Genomic DNA, 17,454 nt, shown 5'->3' on the forward strand with positions numbered 1-17,454 from the left:
AACAGGACAAAGCAAGATGGTTGGAGCAGGACTTAGCAAGATGGTCGGAGCAGGACTTAGCAAGATGGTCGGAGCAGGACTAAGCAAGATGGTCGGAGCAGGACTTAGCAAGATGGTTGGAGCAGGACTAAGAAGGACTAAGAAGAAATAAGCAAGATGGTCGTAGCAGGACTTAGCAAGATGGTTGGAGCAGGACTTAGCAAGATGGTTGGAGCAGGACTTAGCAAGATGGTTGGAGCAGGACAAAGCAAGACGGTCGGAGCAGGACTAAGCAAGATGGTCAGAGCAGGACTTAGCGAGATGGTCGGAGCAGGACTTAGCAAGATGGTTGGAGCAGGACTTAGCGAGATGGTCGGAGCAGGACTTAGCAAGATGGTTGGAGCAGGACTTAGCGAGATGGTCGGAGCAGGACTTAGCGAGATGGTTGGAGCAGGACTTAGCGAGATGGTCGGAGCAGGACTTAGCGAGATGGTCGGAGCAGGACTTAGCAAGATGGTTAGAGCAGGACTTAGCAAGATGGTTAGAGCAGGACTAAGAAGGACTTAGCAAGATGGTTGGAGCAGGACTTAGCAGGATGGTCGGAGCAGGACTAAGCAAGATGCTCGGAGCAGGACGATGCATGACAGTCTGAGATAGAGGGTGTGTACTCACTGCAGTTCTGTTCATCCGAGTTGTCCTGACATTCATTGATACCATTGCAGACCTTCTGGAGGCCGATACATCTGTTGTTCTTACATCGGAACTGTCCTTGACTGCACTGCTTCACCTCTGTAACATCAGAAAACAAACAACATCATCCTGAGTGAGACTCCTGCTCCATTGGCAGCCACATCCCTCCAACATCCCAGCCACATCCCTCCTACATCCCAGCCACATCCCTCCTACATCCCAGCCACATCCCTCCTACATCCCTCCTACATCCCAGCCACATCCCTCCTACATCCCAGCCACATCCCTCCTACATCCCAGCCACATCCCTCCTACACCCCAGCCACATCCCTCCTACATCCCAGCCACATCCCTCCTACATCCCAGCCACATCCCTCCTACATCCCATCCACATCCCAGCCACATCCCTCCTACATCCCAGCCACATCCCTCCTACATCCCTCCTACATCCCAGGCACATCCCTTCTACATCCCAGGCACATCCCTCCTACATCCCAGCCACATCCCTCCTACATCCCAGCCACATCCCTCCTACATTCCAGCCACATCCCTCCTACATCCCAGCCACATCCCTCCTACATCCCATCCACATCCCTCCTACATCCCAGCCACATCCCTCCTACATCCCAGCCACATCCCTCCTACATCCCAGCCACATCCCTCCTACACCCCAGCCACATCCCTCCTACATCCCAGCCACATCCCTCCTACATCCCAGCCACATCCCTCCTACATCCCATCCACATCCCAGCCACATCCCTCCTACATCCCAGCCACATCCCTCCTACATCCCTCCTACATCCCAGGCACATCCCTCCTACATCCCAGCCACATCCCTCCTACATCCCATCCACATCCCTCCTACATCCCATCCACATCCCTCCTACATCCCATCCACATCCCTCCTACATTCCAGCCACATCCCTCCTACATCCCAGCCACATCCCTCCTACATCCCATCCACATCCCTCCTACATCCCATCCACATCCCTCCTACATCCCAGGCACATCCCTCCTACATCCCAGCCACATCCCTCCTACATCCCAGCCACATCCCTCCTACATTCCAGCCACATCCCTCCTACATCCCAGCCACATCCCTCCTACATCCCATCCACATCCCTCCTACATCCCAGCCACATCCCTCCTACATCCCAGCCACATCCCTCCTACATCCCAGCCACATCCCTCCTACACCCCAGCCACATCCCTCCTACATCCCAGCCACATCCCTCCTACATCCCAGCCACATCCCTCCTACATCCCAGCCACATCCCTCCTACATCCCAGCCACATCCCAGCCACATCCCTCCTACATCCCTCCTACATCCCAGGCACATCCCTCCTACATCCCAGCCACATCCCTCCTACATCCCATCCACATCCCTCCTACATCCCATCCACATCCCTCCTACATCCCATCCACATCCCTCCTACATTCCAGCCACATCCCTCCTACATCCCAGCCACATCCCTCCTACATCCCATCCACATCCCTCCTACATCCCAGCCACATCCCTCCTACATCCCAGCCACATCCCTCCTACATCCCAGCCACATCCCTCCTACACCCCAGCCACATCCCTCCTACATCCCAGCCACATCCCTCCTACATCCCAGCCACATCCCTCCTACATCCCAGCCACATCCCTCCTACATCCCAGCCACATCCCAGCCACATCCCTCCTACATCCCAGGCACATCCCTCCTACATCCCAGCCACATCCCTCCTACATCCCAGCCACATCCCTCCTACATCCCAGCCACATCCTTTCTACATCCCAGCCACATCCCTCCTACATCCCAGCCACATCCCTCCTACATCCCAGCCACATACCTCCTACATCCCAGCATCATCCCAGCCACATCCCTCCTACATCCCAGCCACAACCCTCCTACATCCAAGCATCATCCCAGGCACATCCCTCCTACATCCCAGGCACATCCCTCCTACATCCCAGCCACATCCCTCCTACATCCCAGTCACATCCCTCCAACATCCCAGCCACATCCCTCCTACATCCCTCCTACATCCCAGCCACATCCCTCCTACATCCCAGCCACATCCCTCCTACATCCCAGCCACATCCCTCCTACATCCAAGCATCATCCCAGCCACATCCCTCCTACATCCCAGCCACATCCCTCCTACATCCCAGCCACATCCCTCCTACATCCCAGTCACATCCCTCCAACATCCCAGCCACATCCCTCCTACATCCCATCCACATCCCTCCTACATCCCTCCTACATCCCAGCCACATCCCTCCTACATCCCTCCTACATCCCAGCAACATCCCTCCTACATCCCTCCTACATCCCTCCTACATCCCAGCCACATCCCTCCTACATCCCATCCACATCCCTCCTACATCCCTCCTACATCCCAGCCACATCCCTCCTACATCCAAGCATCATCCCAGCCACATCCCTCCTACATCCCAGCCACATCCCTCCTACATCCCAGCCACATCCCTCCTACATCCCAGTCACATCCCTCCAACATCCCAGCCACATCCCTCCTACATCCCTCCTACATCCCAGCCACATCCCTCCTACATCCCATCCACATCCCTCCTACATCCCTCCTACATCCCAGCCACATCCCTCCTACATCCCTCCTACATCCCATCCACATCCCAGCCACATCCCTCCTACATCCCAGCCACATCCCTCCTACATCCCTCCTACATCCCAGGCACATCCCTCCTACATCCCATCCACATCCCTCCTACATTCCAGCCACATCCCTCCAACATCCCAGCCACATCCCTCCTACATCCCAGTCACATCCCTCCAACATCCCAGCCACATCCCTCCTACATCCCAGCCACATCCCTCCTACATCCCAGCCACATCCCTCCTACATCCCAGTCACATCCCTCCTACATCCCAGCCACATCCCTCCTACATCCCATCCACATCCCTCCTACATCCCTCCTACATCCCAGCCACATCCCTCCTACATCCCATCCACATCCCTCCTACATCCCATCCACATCCCTCCTACAGCCCTCCTACATCCCAGCCACATCCCTCCTACATCCCATCCACATCCCTCCTACATCCCTCCTACATCCCAGCCACATCCCTCCTACATCCCTCCTACATCCCAGCCACATCCCTCCTACATCCCTCCTACATCCCATCCACATCCCAGCCACATCCCTCCTACATCCCAGCCACATCCCTCCTACATCCCTCCTACATCCCAGGCACATCCCTCCTACATCCCATCCACATCCCTCCTACATTCCAGCCACATCCCTCCAACATCCCAGCCACATCCCTCCTACATCCCAGCCACATCCCTCCTACATCCCAGCCACATCCCTCCTACATCCCTCCTACATCCCATCCACATCCCAGCCACATCCCTCCTACATCCCAGCCACATCCCTCCTACATCCCTCCTACATCCCAGGCACATCCCTCCTACATCCCATCCACATCCCTCCTACATCCCATCCACATCCCTCCTACATCCCAGCCACATCCCAGCCACATCCCTCCTACATCCCAGGCACATCCCTCCTACATCCCAGCCACATCCCTCCTACATCCCAGCCACATCCCTCCTACATCCCAGCCACATCCCTCCTACATCCCAGCCACATCCCTCCTACATCCCAGCCACATACCTCCTACATCCCAGCATCATCCCAGCCACATCCCTCCTACATCCCAGCCACAACCCTCCTACATCCAAGCATCATCCCAGCCACATCCCTCCTACATCCCAGCCACATCCCTCCTACATCCCAGTCACATCCCTCCTACATCCCTCCTACATCCCAGCCACATCCCTCCTACATCCCAGCCACATCCCTCCTACATCCCAGCCACATCCCTCCTACATCCAAGCATCATCCCAGCCACATCCCTCCTACATCCCAGCCACATCCCTCCTACATCCCAGCCACATCCCTCCTACATCCCAGCCACATCCCTCCTACATCCCAGCCACATCCCTCCTACATCCCAGCCACATCCCTCCTACATCCCAGCCACATCCCTCCTACATCCCAGCCACATCCCTCCTACATCCCATCCACATCCCTCCTACATCCCAGCCACATCCCTCCTACATCCCAGCCACATCCCTCCTACATCCCTCCTACATCCCAGCCACATCCCTCCTACATCCCAGCCACATCCCTCCTACATCCCTCCTACATCCCAGCCACATCCCAGCCACATCCCTCCTACATCCCTCCTACATCCCAGCCACATCCAAGCAGCATCACTGCAGGCAGTGCAGCAGAGACACCATGAAGATCCGGATTAGAATTGGTCATCAGCAACTTGGTTGATGCATCTCATCCTATACTGTTTGTGTAGATTGATGCTCATGATATCAATCACTGAATTGCATGCTCCAGACTTGAATATTTACAGACTGCTGTCATGTAGCTGTAACATTGCTCAGTGTGACGTTAAACAAACAAACAGAAAAGAACAGAACAGAACATAATGGAGTCTGAAGCAGAAAGTGGATGCTACTTACTGCAGTGCTCCTCATCGCTGTTGTCTGAGCAGTCGATGTTGCCGTCACAGCGCTGTGTCTTGTTGATGCAATGGCCGTTGCTGCAGGTGAATTCCTCTTTCTTACACTTGCCCACAGCCGTCGTCACATTGGCTGGAGAAACACCACAACACGTTACACACGTGGGACTATATGGCAATGGTTTCAAACAAACAACACATTTTGGAAAATGATGAAACCAGATAGAACGATCTATTTAACATACTGATAGCAGGAGCATTGGCAAACACACAAGGCTCTATGACTTAGTGAGTGTGTGTAGGGTCTACCCCACTTCCAGCTGTATTCCAGTCATATCACAATGTGAGTGAGTGAGTGAGTGAGTGAGTTGGGTTTAACGCCGCTTTTAACAGTATTCAAGTTGTATCACGGCGTGTCAGCTTAATGTGGGAGAAAAGCCCGAAGTGATGCAGGTCTCAAACGTTTACCACTTTGGTGAAACCCACGAGCACGGGTATGGTGCTGACAAACCTAGAAACATCATTGGGGCGAACCGGGAATCGAACCCACAATCATAGGTTTCTGGCATGCCCAAGGGACGCAATTCTGCACAGCGAATCGCGGCGCCTTAGACGACTGGGCCCCCCGTGCCCCCGTCATATCACAACCAGAAGTAGGCATTGTACACATGTGCTGAGGTGAAATGGGGTTTAATATCATAGACTTCTATAGCAGCATGCATGCAACTGTGTGACAGCATAGTCTGGTGCTAATCCTCTGAGATAACCACAAGGGGCAGGGTAACAAAAAGTACATCTTTTTCTATGACCAGCTGGGGATCGAACCACCGACCTTCCACTCTCCAGTAGATGCTTCATCCACTAGGTCATGGAGGCGGTGTTCCTATTTGAGGAATCCAACCCAAACTTACTGCAGTTGTGTTCATCAGAGCCATCTTCACAATCCCAGTCTCCGTCACAGCGCCAGTTGTCATGGATACAGACACCATTGGTGCAGTTGAACTCCCCTAAGTTGCAGTAGTTGGTGCCTGAGGAGACGGTGAGAAATTGCACATTCAGTCCCGTGTCAACCCCCACAGAGAACACAAGCACCACAAAACATTAACTTTTAACAATTTCACTATTTTTTCACACAGTCACTGGACCCGTGAAGATCCGGGGTAGAATAGGTCTTCAGCAACCCATGTTTGCCGTAAAAGGCGACTATGTATGTCGCAAGAGGCAACTACCAGGATCGGGTGATCAGGCACGCTGACTTTGTTGAAGCATGTCATCGATCCCAAATATGTGGATCGATGCTCATGATATCAATCACTAAATTTCAAGTCCAGACACGATTATTTACAGACCGCTGTCATATAGCTGGCATATTGCTGAGTGCGGCGTTAAACAACAAACAAACTAACACTGTCGCTGTACCCATGTATATGTCTTCCTTGATCCCCTACATTCAGAGAATGGAGTCGCCCATCAACACATACAGCAAGTATACGGAGGGAGAGACTATTATGGGAGAGGTAGGTACTGACCACACTGGAGTTCGTCCTCCCAGTCCCCACAGTCATCCTCTCCGTCACACTGGTACACCTTGAGGATGCAGTACTCGTTCCGCGTGCATCGGAACTCATCCTTCCGACAGCGCAGCTTGTACTGCTCTGCAAACACATCAACACCATCAACATCAACATCAACATCAACACCACCAGCAGCAGCAGAACACAGTTGCAACTATCAATGTCTCAACATTTGGAAATTCATATTTTTTCTCATTCAAAAGCCTTATTTATGTGTAAAACACAAAGAGAAAGAGGCTCTGCATCTTACATACAGCAAGAGGCTCTGTAGCCTACATTGAGCAAGAGGCTCTGTAGCCTGCATTGAGCAAGAGGCTCTGTAGCTTACAATGAACAAGAGGCTCTGTAGCCTGCATTGAGCAAGAGGCTCTGTAGCTTAAATTGAGCAAGAGGCTCTGTAGCTTACATTGAACAAGATCCTCTGTAGCTTACATTGAGCAAGAGGCTCTGCAGCTTACATTGAGCAAGAGGCTCTGCAGCTTACATACAGCAAGAGGCTCTGTAGCCTCCAATGAACAAGAGGCTCTGTAGCTTGCAATGAGCAAGAGGCTCTGTAGCCTCCAATGAACAAGAGGCTCTGTAGCCTGAATTGAGCAATAGGCTCTGCAGCTTACATTGGGCGAGAGGCTCTGCAGCTTACATTGGGCAAGAGCCTCTGTAGCCTCCAATGAACAAGAGGCTCTGTAGCTTACATTGAGCAAGAGGCTCTGTAGCCCACAATGAACAAGAGGCTCTGTAGCTTACATTGAGCAAGAGGCTCTGTAGCCTCCAATGAAGGAGAGGCTCTGTAGCTTACATTGAGCAAGAGGCTCTGTAGCCTCCAATGAACAAGAGGCTCTGTAGCTTACATTGAGCAAGAGGCTCTGTAGATTAATTTGAGCAAGAGGCTCTGCAGCTTACAATGAGCAAGATGCTCTAGCGTACATACAGCAAGCAGGCTCTGCAGCCTACATTAAGCAAGAGGCTCTGTAGCTTCACAAACATGACAGCTGTACAATTTAAATAAACAAATAACAATGCTGCCATGCAAGATGAAGTTCAGTGGATAATAAACGGTAATGCAAACTTGGATCTCAAACAATCAGCACATCACATGCTGAGTCTTTTACAAGAACATTCAAGTCCTAAAAAGAAAAAAATTACCAAGGGAAATTACAGGAATCTTTTGAACAAAACCATCGACCAAAATAAAGGCAATATAAAACTAACCGTAAGACATATACACTTTCCACAAGACATATTCTATTAAATTTTATGTACCCCAAGCCGTAAAACCCTGACAATCTTGACGCTAAATATTGATAAAAACCTAACATCCCAGAGGAAAGACTAGCAGAGGTAGGGAGGTGGGAGCTCACTCGTGTAAATCTGCAGTGCTGGAGAGGGAATCAATAAATGTCTGAAGAAACAGGAGACAAACTCTGCCCTTCTCTCTTACTCTCACACAAAACTTTATCAACTGAATCAATTTTACAACCAAAACGATGTTCTTAACTTCAACAAACCTAACTTAACTCAATAAGTTTTGCTACAAAAAAATTGAAAATGAACGAGTGTATGTAAATTGTGTGTCATGATATGAATAGATTTGTTTACAAACTCTAAACTGGAGGAGTAATCTAATCTCAGATGGTTTAAAACCTGCCTACATAAATACTGATGCAAGAGAAAAAGAGATTGAAAAAGTTTCGATGTACGTGTAGACCAGAATCAAAGCAAAGGTTAAGACTTGCTCTCAATCAATTTATTTGAAACTTGTACCCCTTTCTTTGTTTCAAACAAGACAAAATTCAATTTCCCCTAAAATTAAAGGTTTCCGAGATCAAGAAGTGTAATCAGAGAAAGACGGGCTGTCATTCTCTTTAATTACGCTAACAAATTTGTTCAGGGTTTTTGAAACTTGTCTTCTCCAAATCAAAGAGCTTTGTGTCGTATCTGGTGGGACGTCTTCAGTTGCAAGTCACTGTGAAGCTCTCCATGATGAAAAGAAACACTGACACAGGCGCAGACAATCTCATTTCTCTGAGGTACAAAGACGTCAACCTGCCTTCAATGCAGGGAAATCTTACAGTTCTAGGCCTACTGAGAAAACGCAGAGGTCTATTAATTCTAGGGTCTGGCACCACACGCCAGAGTGAGTGAGTGAGTATGGTTTTACGCCGCTTTTAGCAATATTCCAGCAATATCACGGCGGGGGACACCAGAAATAGGCTTCACACATTGTACCCATGTCGGGAATCGAACCCGGGTCTTCGGCGTGATGAGCGAACGCTTTAACCACTAGGCTACCCGACCACTCCCCCACACGCCAGAAACGAACAACACTTGTATTGTCTTGTGAAAACAACACACCACAAACTACAACTACTCATATTAATTATTCAATATACTACTTACCAAAACAACTCTCATCTGAACTGTATTACACCATATACTACCTACCACAACTACTTTTATCTGAACTGTTATACACTATATACTTCTTACCACAACTACTTTCATATGAACTGTTATACACTATATACTACTTACCACAACTACTTTTATCTGAACTGTTATACACTATATACTACTTACCACAACTACTTTTATCTGAACTGTTATACACTATATACTACTTACCACAACTACTTTTATCTGAACTGTTATACACTATATACTTCTTACCACAACTACTTTTATCTGAACTGTTATACACTATATACTACTTACCACAACTACTTTTATCTGAACTGTTATACACTATATACTACTTACCACAACTACTTTTATCTGAACTGTTATACACTATATACTTCTTACCACAACTACTTTTATCTGAACTGTTATACACTATATACTACTTACCACAACTACTCTCATCTTAACTTTCACTACACTATATACTACTTACCACAACTACTCTCATCTTAACTTTCACTACACTATATACTACTTACCACAACTACTCTCATCTTAACTGTCACTACACTATATACTACTTACCACGACTACTCTCATCTTAACTGTAACTACACTATATACTACTTACCACAACAACTCTCATCTTAACTGATATACAATATATACTACTTACCACAACTACTCTCATCTGAACTGTATAACACCATATACTACTTACCACAACTACTCTCATCTGAACTGTATTACACCATATACTACTTACCACAACTACTCTCATCTGAACTGTTATACACCATATACTACTTAACACAACTACTCTCATCTGAACTATTATAAACTATATACTACTTGCCACAACTACTCTCATCTGAACTGTCACTACACAATGCACAACATACTACTTACCACAACTACTCTCATCTGCACTGACATACACTATATACTACTGGCCACGACTACTCTCATCTTAACTTTCAATGCACTATATACTACTTACCACAACTACTCTCATCAGAACTGTCGCCACAATCAATGTCCTTGTCACAGAGCCAGGACTTCATGATACATGTTCCGTCCCCGCACTGAAACTCATCTGGTTTACACTGACGCTTTTCTGAAACATCAAACATGAAACACGGTGAGCTTATCCCCCTGGAGCCGGCACCTCGTTATGTGAGACTGCACCCACTTCCCCCCGACTCCACCGCTTTCATCTCACAACAATGCTTCCTCGTGGTGGAGCATCAGATAAAGCCACTTGTTCCACCATCACCGCGGCGTTCAAAGTCTTCCCGACTCAACTCACATCCTGTCTACACTTATACATAATGTACAAGATAGCACACATGTAAAGCCAATATTCGACAGACACATCATTGTATCATTTCTACACAAGCAACTTTCACTCCGAAACTCTTAAAGTTTGCACTAAATCAATGCCCCTTGTGATTAGAGTATTCTTGATATTCTTGGGAAGTTTCTGACAGTTGACTTGAGGACAGGTCAGAAATAGCTGAGTCATGCACATTAGTCTGCACTTGTCCTTGTGATGGATGATGTTGTGGGGTGATGTTTTGGGGATGATGTTGTGTTTAGGGATGATGTGGGAGGATGTTGTTGGGTTTTGATGTTGACGGATGATGGGGTATGATGTTATTGGGAAGATGTTGTGGGATGATGTTGTTGGGTGATGTTGTGGGATGATGGTTTTGGGATGATGTTGTGGGATGATGTTTAGGGGATGATGTTGTGGGGTGATGTTTAGGGGATGATGTTGTGGGAAGATGTTTTGAGGGGGATGTTGTGGGATGATGTTTTGGGGATGATGTTGTGGGATGATGTGGGATGATGTTGTGGGATGATGTGTTTGGAATGATGTTTAGGGGATGATGTTGTGGGAAGATGTTTTTAGGGGGTTGTTGTGGGATGATGTTGTGGGAAGATGTTGTGGGATGATGTTTTGGGATGATGTGGGATGATGTTGTGGGAAGATGTTGTGGGATGATGTTTTGGGGAAGATGTTGTGGGATGATGTTTTGGGATGATGTGGGATGATGTTGTGGGAAGATGTTGTGGGATGATGTTTTTGGGAAATGTTGTGGGATGATGTTGTGGGATGATGTTGTGGGATGATGTTGTTGGGTGATGTTCTGGGATGATGTTTTGGGGAAGATGTTGTGGGGTGATGTTGTGGGATGATGTATGTGTGTTAAAATTTAAGTTACATCAGCAGTATTTACACTAAGTTGAAACTATTGTATGTGGTTGGATGAGGTATGTTACTTTTGGAAGATTTTCTTGGATGTTGTTGTTGGGTATTGTTGGATATTGTTGTACTGTTGGATGTTGTTGGATATTGTTGTTGGGTGTTATTGTTGGGCGTAGTCTAGAGCTGACTGACTGACTGACTGAGTGAGTGACATGGTGGATACATCATCAGTTACAGACAGCAAGACACTCACTCACCCACTCACCAATGAATGTGTCAAGTACTTAACCATCCAATCCCTTCACATTCAGCAAGTCCGCAAGTCACACAGATGTAAATGTCAGACCTAAATCCCCTGAATACTAATTTATCATCCAAAACTGGCTCCCACAGTAGATATCGCTTGGGTGAGATCAAGTGATATCTACAGTGTAGATATCGCTGCAATGAATTTGCATCACAATGCTTTGCAGACCATTGTGACGTCACTGGTTACCATGACGTCACAATCAAATGACATCACTAATGTCTCTGCTACTGAAGCTGTCAGCAGTACTTTTTACACTTAAGACACTGCTTAATACTGTCTACAAACATTGTTGGATGATAAATAAAATCTCAACCTCGTGTCTTTTGATATCAAATATATAATGAGTGTTGATATATTTGATATCAAAAGACACGAGGGTGAGATTCTCTATCTCTCCTCCCAAGGCTCACTTCTCTTTATGAACGGTGGTAGCCACTGCAAAATATATTTCCACTGCGACAGAAATCATTGACTGATCATTCATTGTAGAATTAAACCTTGGACAGAACTAATGCCCAGCTGCAATGGGAGGGCCTGTTGACATTTCAAAGAAAAGAAGAAAGGATCAATTGTGGATCACTTCCGCTCAATTGCGTTAGAAGGAATTGTGGGCCAATCAACATGCAGTTGGCCAATTCCCTGCAGGATCTGACACAGCAATGAGCAAACTGCAGCCACATAGCAATTACCATTACAGCCTGATTCAACAAGAGGAGAACTAGGTCCTGTGCCTAAGAAAATCTACATTCCCAAGTTGAGAATCCCGCCGATCTGGGTTCCTGGGTCCCCGCCAGATGAGATGGTTGGTCTCCCATGTGGATGGTTCTTGCACTGTTAGCCACCAGCTGTATGGGTATATGTGTGAAATCAATTAACAAAAGCTGTACTGATTCGCTCAAACATTCACCCACCCACTCACTCTCTACCTCCCTCAAACATACAACCATACTCACTATTCACCCACCCACCCACCAACTCACTCACTCACCCACCCACAACTCACTTACTCGAAGCCACTCACCAAACGCACATCCACCAACAACCAACTCACTCACTCACCCATCCATAACTCACTCACTCAAAGCCATTCACCAAAAACACACTCACCCACCACCAACTCACTCACTCACCCACCCATAACTCACCCACTCAAAGCCACTCACAAAAAACACACACACCCACCACCAACTCACTCACTCACCCACCCATAACTCACCCACTCAAAGCCACTCACAAAAAACACACACACCCACCACCAACTCACTCACTCACCCACCCATAACTCACCCACTCAAAGCCACTCACAAAAAACACACTCACCCACCACCAACTCACTCACTCACCCACCCATAACTCACCCACTCGAGGCCATTCACCAAAAACACACACACCCACCACCAACTCACTCACTCACCCAAGCAACACATCCACCCAAGCAACACACCCAGCCACCCAACCACCCACTCACTCACTCACAGGAGCAGACAAACCAGTTCCACTTATCAATAATCAGGAGCAGCTTTCTGTTTCCATAGCAACGTAGATGTAACCATTCCATCCCCTGTAGAGAGATTCTGTCCCCAGCCCCTGAAACGCGAAGGCCTCGACTCAGACCTGAGATCCTAACAAGAGGCTGTTGAAATAACTGAGACGAGAACTTACGACAGTTTTCATCTGACAAGTCTCCACAGTCGTCGTCTCCATCACACTTCCACTCCTTGGGGATGCAGTTGGTGTTGCGGCAGCGGAACTCATCAGTCGTGCAGTTCCGAGGAGCTGAAACAAAAAACATTGCGCAACATCACTAGCCTGGCGAAACAGGTTGACAAGAAGCACTTGTATTGAAGGTGAGCACAAGGCACAGAGCACAGAAAGAAGGTCTTTGCCTGGACTGCCATGCTCCATATATATGTCACAGGTAGGCTCAGTATACACTATATGGACAGGTGGGCTGGGTATACAATATTCCACCTGTATGACGCAGCCTCAGCAATATTCCACCCACATGACAGCAGCCTCAGCAATATTCTACCCACATGACAGCGGCCTCAGCAATATTCTACCCACATGACAGCGGCCTCAGCAATATTCCACCTATATGACAGCGGCCTCAGCAATATTCCACCTATATGACAGCGGCCTCAGCAATATTCCACCTATATGACAGCGGCCTCAGCAATATTCCATCCACATGACAGCGGCCTCAGCAATATTCCATCCACATGACAGCAGCCTCAGCAATATTCTACCCACATGACAGCGGCCTCAGCAATATTCTACCCACATGACTGTGGCCTCAGCAATATTCCATCTATATGACAGCGGCCTCAGCAATATTCAACCTATATGACAGCGGCCTCAGCAATATTCCACCTATATGACAGCGGCCTCAGCAATATTCCACCTATATGACAGCGGCCTCAGCAATATTCCACCTATATGACAGCGGCCTCAGCAATATTCTACCTATATGACAGCAGCCTCAGCAATATTCGACCTATATGACAGCGGCCTCAGCAATATTCCACATATATAACAGCGGCCTCAGCAATAATCGACCTATATGACAGCGGCCTCAGCAATATTCCACCTATATGACAGTGGCCTCAGCAACATTCCATACACATGACAGTGGCCTCAGCAATATTTTACCTATATGACAGTGGCCTCAGCAATATTCCACCTATTTGACAGCGGCCTCAGCAATATTCCATCCACATGACAGCGGCCTCAGCAATATTCCACCCACATGACAGTGGCCTCAGCAATATTCCATCCACATGACAGCAGCCTCAGCAATATTCCACCTATATGACAGTGGCCTCAGCAATATTCCATCCACATGACAGTGGCCTCAGCAATATTCCATCCACATAACAGTGGCCTCAGCAATATTCCATCCACATGACAGCAGCCTCAGCAATATTCCACCTATATGACAGTGGCCTCAGCAATATTCCACCTATATGACAGTGGCCTCAGCAATATTCCACATATATGATAGCGGCCTCTGCAATATTCCATCCACATGACAGAATTGAGAGATCAGCAACCTTATATTTCATACAACATTCAAAAGCCCTGTGTTGTCAGTGGAAATGTCAAAATCAGAGTACCACATGATTCACATCTCGGAAAATGTCGCCATCTTAATCTTCAGTAACACAAATGTTAGAAAAACCCATCAGCAAGATCATTCTGAGATGAAATTGATTATTCAAACTGGGTGCAGCAGGACTGTTTTATCCACAGCATACTTGTCTCTGATGAGTGCCACAGATTCATAAACAGATCCCTCCCTGTGATCCCTGGCACATCACACATCAGAGACATATGTGTTACTGCGCATATCACACATCAGAGACATATGTGTTACTGCACATATCACACATCAGAGACATATGTGTTACTGCACATATCACACATCAGAGACATATGTGTTACTGCACATATCACACATCAGAGACATATGTGTTACTGCACATATCACACACATCAGAGACATATGTGTTACTGCACATATCACACATCAGAGACATATGTGTTACTGCGCACATCACACATCAGAGACATATGTGTTACTGCACATATCACACATCAGAGACATATGTGTTACTGCGCACATCACACATCAGAGACATATGTGTTACTGCACATATCACACATCAGAGACATATATGTTACTGCACATATCACACACATCAGAGACATATGGGTTACTGCACATATCACACACATCAGAGACATATGTGTTACTGCACATATTACACACAGGAGACATATGGGTTACTGCACATATCACACATCAGAGACATATGTGTTACTGCACATATCACACATCAGAGACATATGTGTTACTGCGCATATCACACATCAGAGACATATGTGTTACTGCACATATCACACATCAGAGACATATGTGTTACTGCACATATCACACACAGGAGACATATGGGTTACTGCACATATCACACATCAGAGACATATGTGTTACTGCACATATCACACATCAGAGACATATGTGTTACTGCACATATCACACATCAGAGACATATGTGTTACTGCGCATATCACACATCAGAGACATATGTGTTACTGCGCACATCACACATCAGAGACATATGTGTTACTGCACATATCACACATCAGAGACATATATGTTACTGCACATATCACACATCAGAGACATATGTGTTACTGCGCATATCACACATCAGAGACATGTGTTACTGCACATATCACACACATCAGAGACATATGTGTTACTGCACATATCACACACATCAGAGACATATGTGTTACTGCGCATATCACACACATCAGAGACATATGTGTTACTGCACATATCACACATCAGAGACATATGTGTTACTGCACATATCACACACATCAGAGACATATGTGTTACTGCGCATATCACACACATCAGAGACATATGTGTTACTGCACATATCACACATCAGAGACATATGTGTTACAGCACATATCACACATCAGAGACATATGTGTTACTGCACATATCACACACATCAGAGACATGTGTTACTGCACATATCACACATCAGAGACATATGTGTTACTGCACATATCACACATCAGAGACATGTGTTACTGCACATATCACACATCAGAGACATATGTGTTACTGCGCACATCACACATCAGAGACATATGTGTTACTGCACATATCACACACATCAGAGACATATGTGTTACTGCACATATCACACACATCAGAGACATATGTGTTACTGCACATATCACACATCAGAGACATATGTGTTACTGCGCATATCACACACATCAGAGACATATGTGTTACTGCACATATCACACATCAGAGACATATGTGTTACTGCACATATCACACATCAGAGACATATGTGTTACTGCACATATCACACACATCAGAGACATATGTGTTACTGCACATATCACACACATCAGAGACATATGTGTTACTGCACATATCACACACATCAGAGACATATGTGTTACTGCGCATATCACACACATCAGAGACATATGTGTTACTGCACATATCACACACATCAGAGACATATGTGTTACTGCACATATCACACATCAGAGACATATGTGTTACTGCACATATCACACATCAGAGACATATGTGTTACTGCACATATCACACATCAGAGACATATGTGTTACTGCACATATCACACATCAGAGACATATGTGTTACTGCACATATCACACACATCAGAGACATATGTGTTACTGCACATATCACACACATCAGAGACATATGTGTTACTGCGCATATCACACACATCAGAGACATATGTGTTACTGCACATATCACACATCAGAGACATATGTGTTACTGCACATATCACACATCAGAGACATATGTGTTACTGCACATATCACACATCAGAGACATATGTATTACTGCACATATCACACACATCAGAGACATATGTGTTACTGCACATATCACACATCAGAGACATATGTGTTACTGCACATATCACACACATCAGAAACATATGTGTTACTGCGCATATCACACATCAGAGACATATGTGTCACTGCACATATCACACATCAGAGACATATGTGTTACTGCACATATCACACACAGGAGACATATGGGTTACTGCACATATCACACATCAGAGACATATGGGTTACTGCACATATCACACATCAGAGACATATGTGTTACTGCGCACATCACACATCAGAGACATATGTGTTACTGCACATATCACACATCAGAGACATATGTGTTACTGCACATATCACATATCAGAGAT

The 17,454-nt window shown here is 46.6% G+C and overlaps 1 protein-coding gene across 1 annotated transcript in view; it reads right to left on the reverse strand.

Annotated features, from left to right (window-relative positions):
- LOC139466817 (low-density lipoprotein receptor-related protein 4-like) overlaps positions 1–17,454 on the reverse strand; it is a 138,283-nt gene that overhangs the window by 36,781 nt on the left and 84,048 nt on the right. Inside the window, exons 4-9 of the mRNA XM_071248514.1 lie at positions 13,334–13,447; positions 10,150–10,266; positions 6,705–6,830; positions 6,087–6,203; positions 5,177–5,308; positions 652–768 (exon numbers count right to left, since the gene is read on the reverse strand). Of these exons, the coding sequence (XP_071104615.1) occupies positions 652–768; positions 5,177–5,308; positions 6,087–6,203; positions 6,705–6,830; positions 10,150–10,266; positions 13,334–13,447 (723 nt within the window). The remainder of the gene's footprint in view (positions 1–651; positions 769–5,176; positions 5,309–6,086; positions 6,204–6,704; positions 6,831–10,149; positions 10,267–13,333; positions 13,448–17,454) is intronic.

The sequence above is a fragment of the Haliotis cracherodii genome, unplaced genomic scaffold (genome assembly GCF_022045235.1).
Source record: "Haliotis cracherodii isolate W230 unplaced genomic scaffold, xgHalCrac1.p SCAF_19, whole genome shotgun sequence".
Lineage (NCBI taxonomy): Eukaryota > Metazoa > Mollusca > Gastropoda > Lepetellida > Haliotidae > Haliotis > Haliotis cracherodii.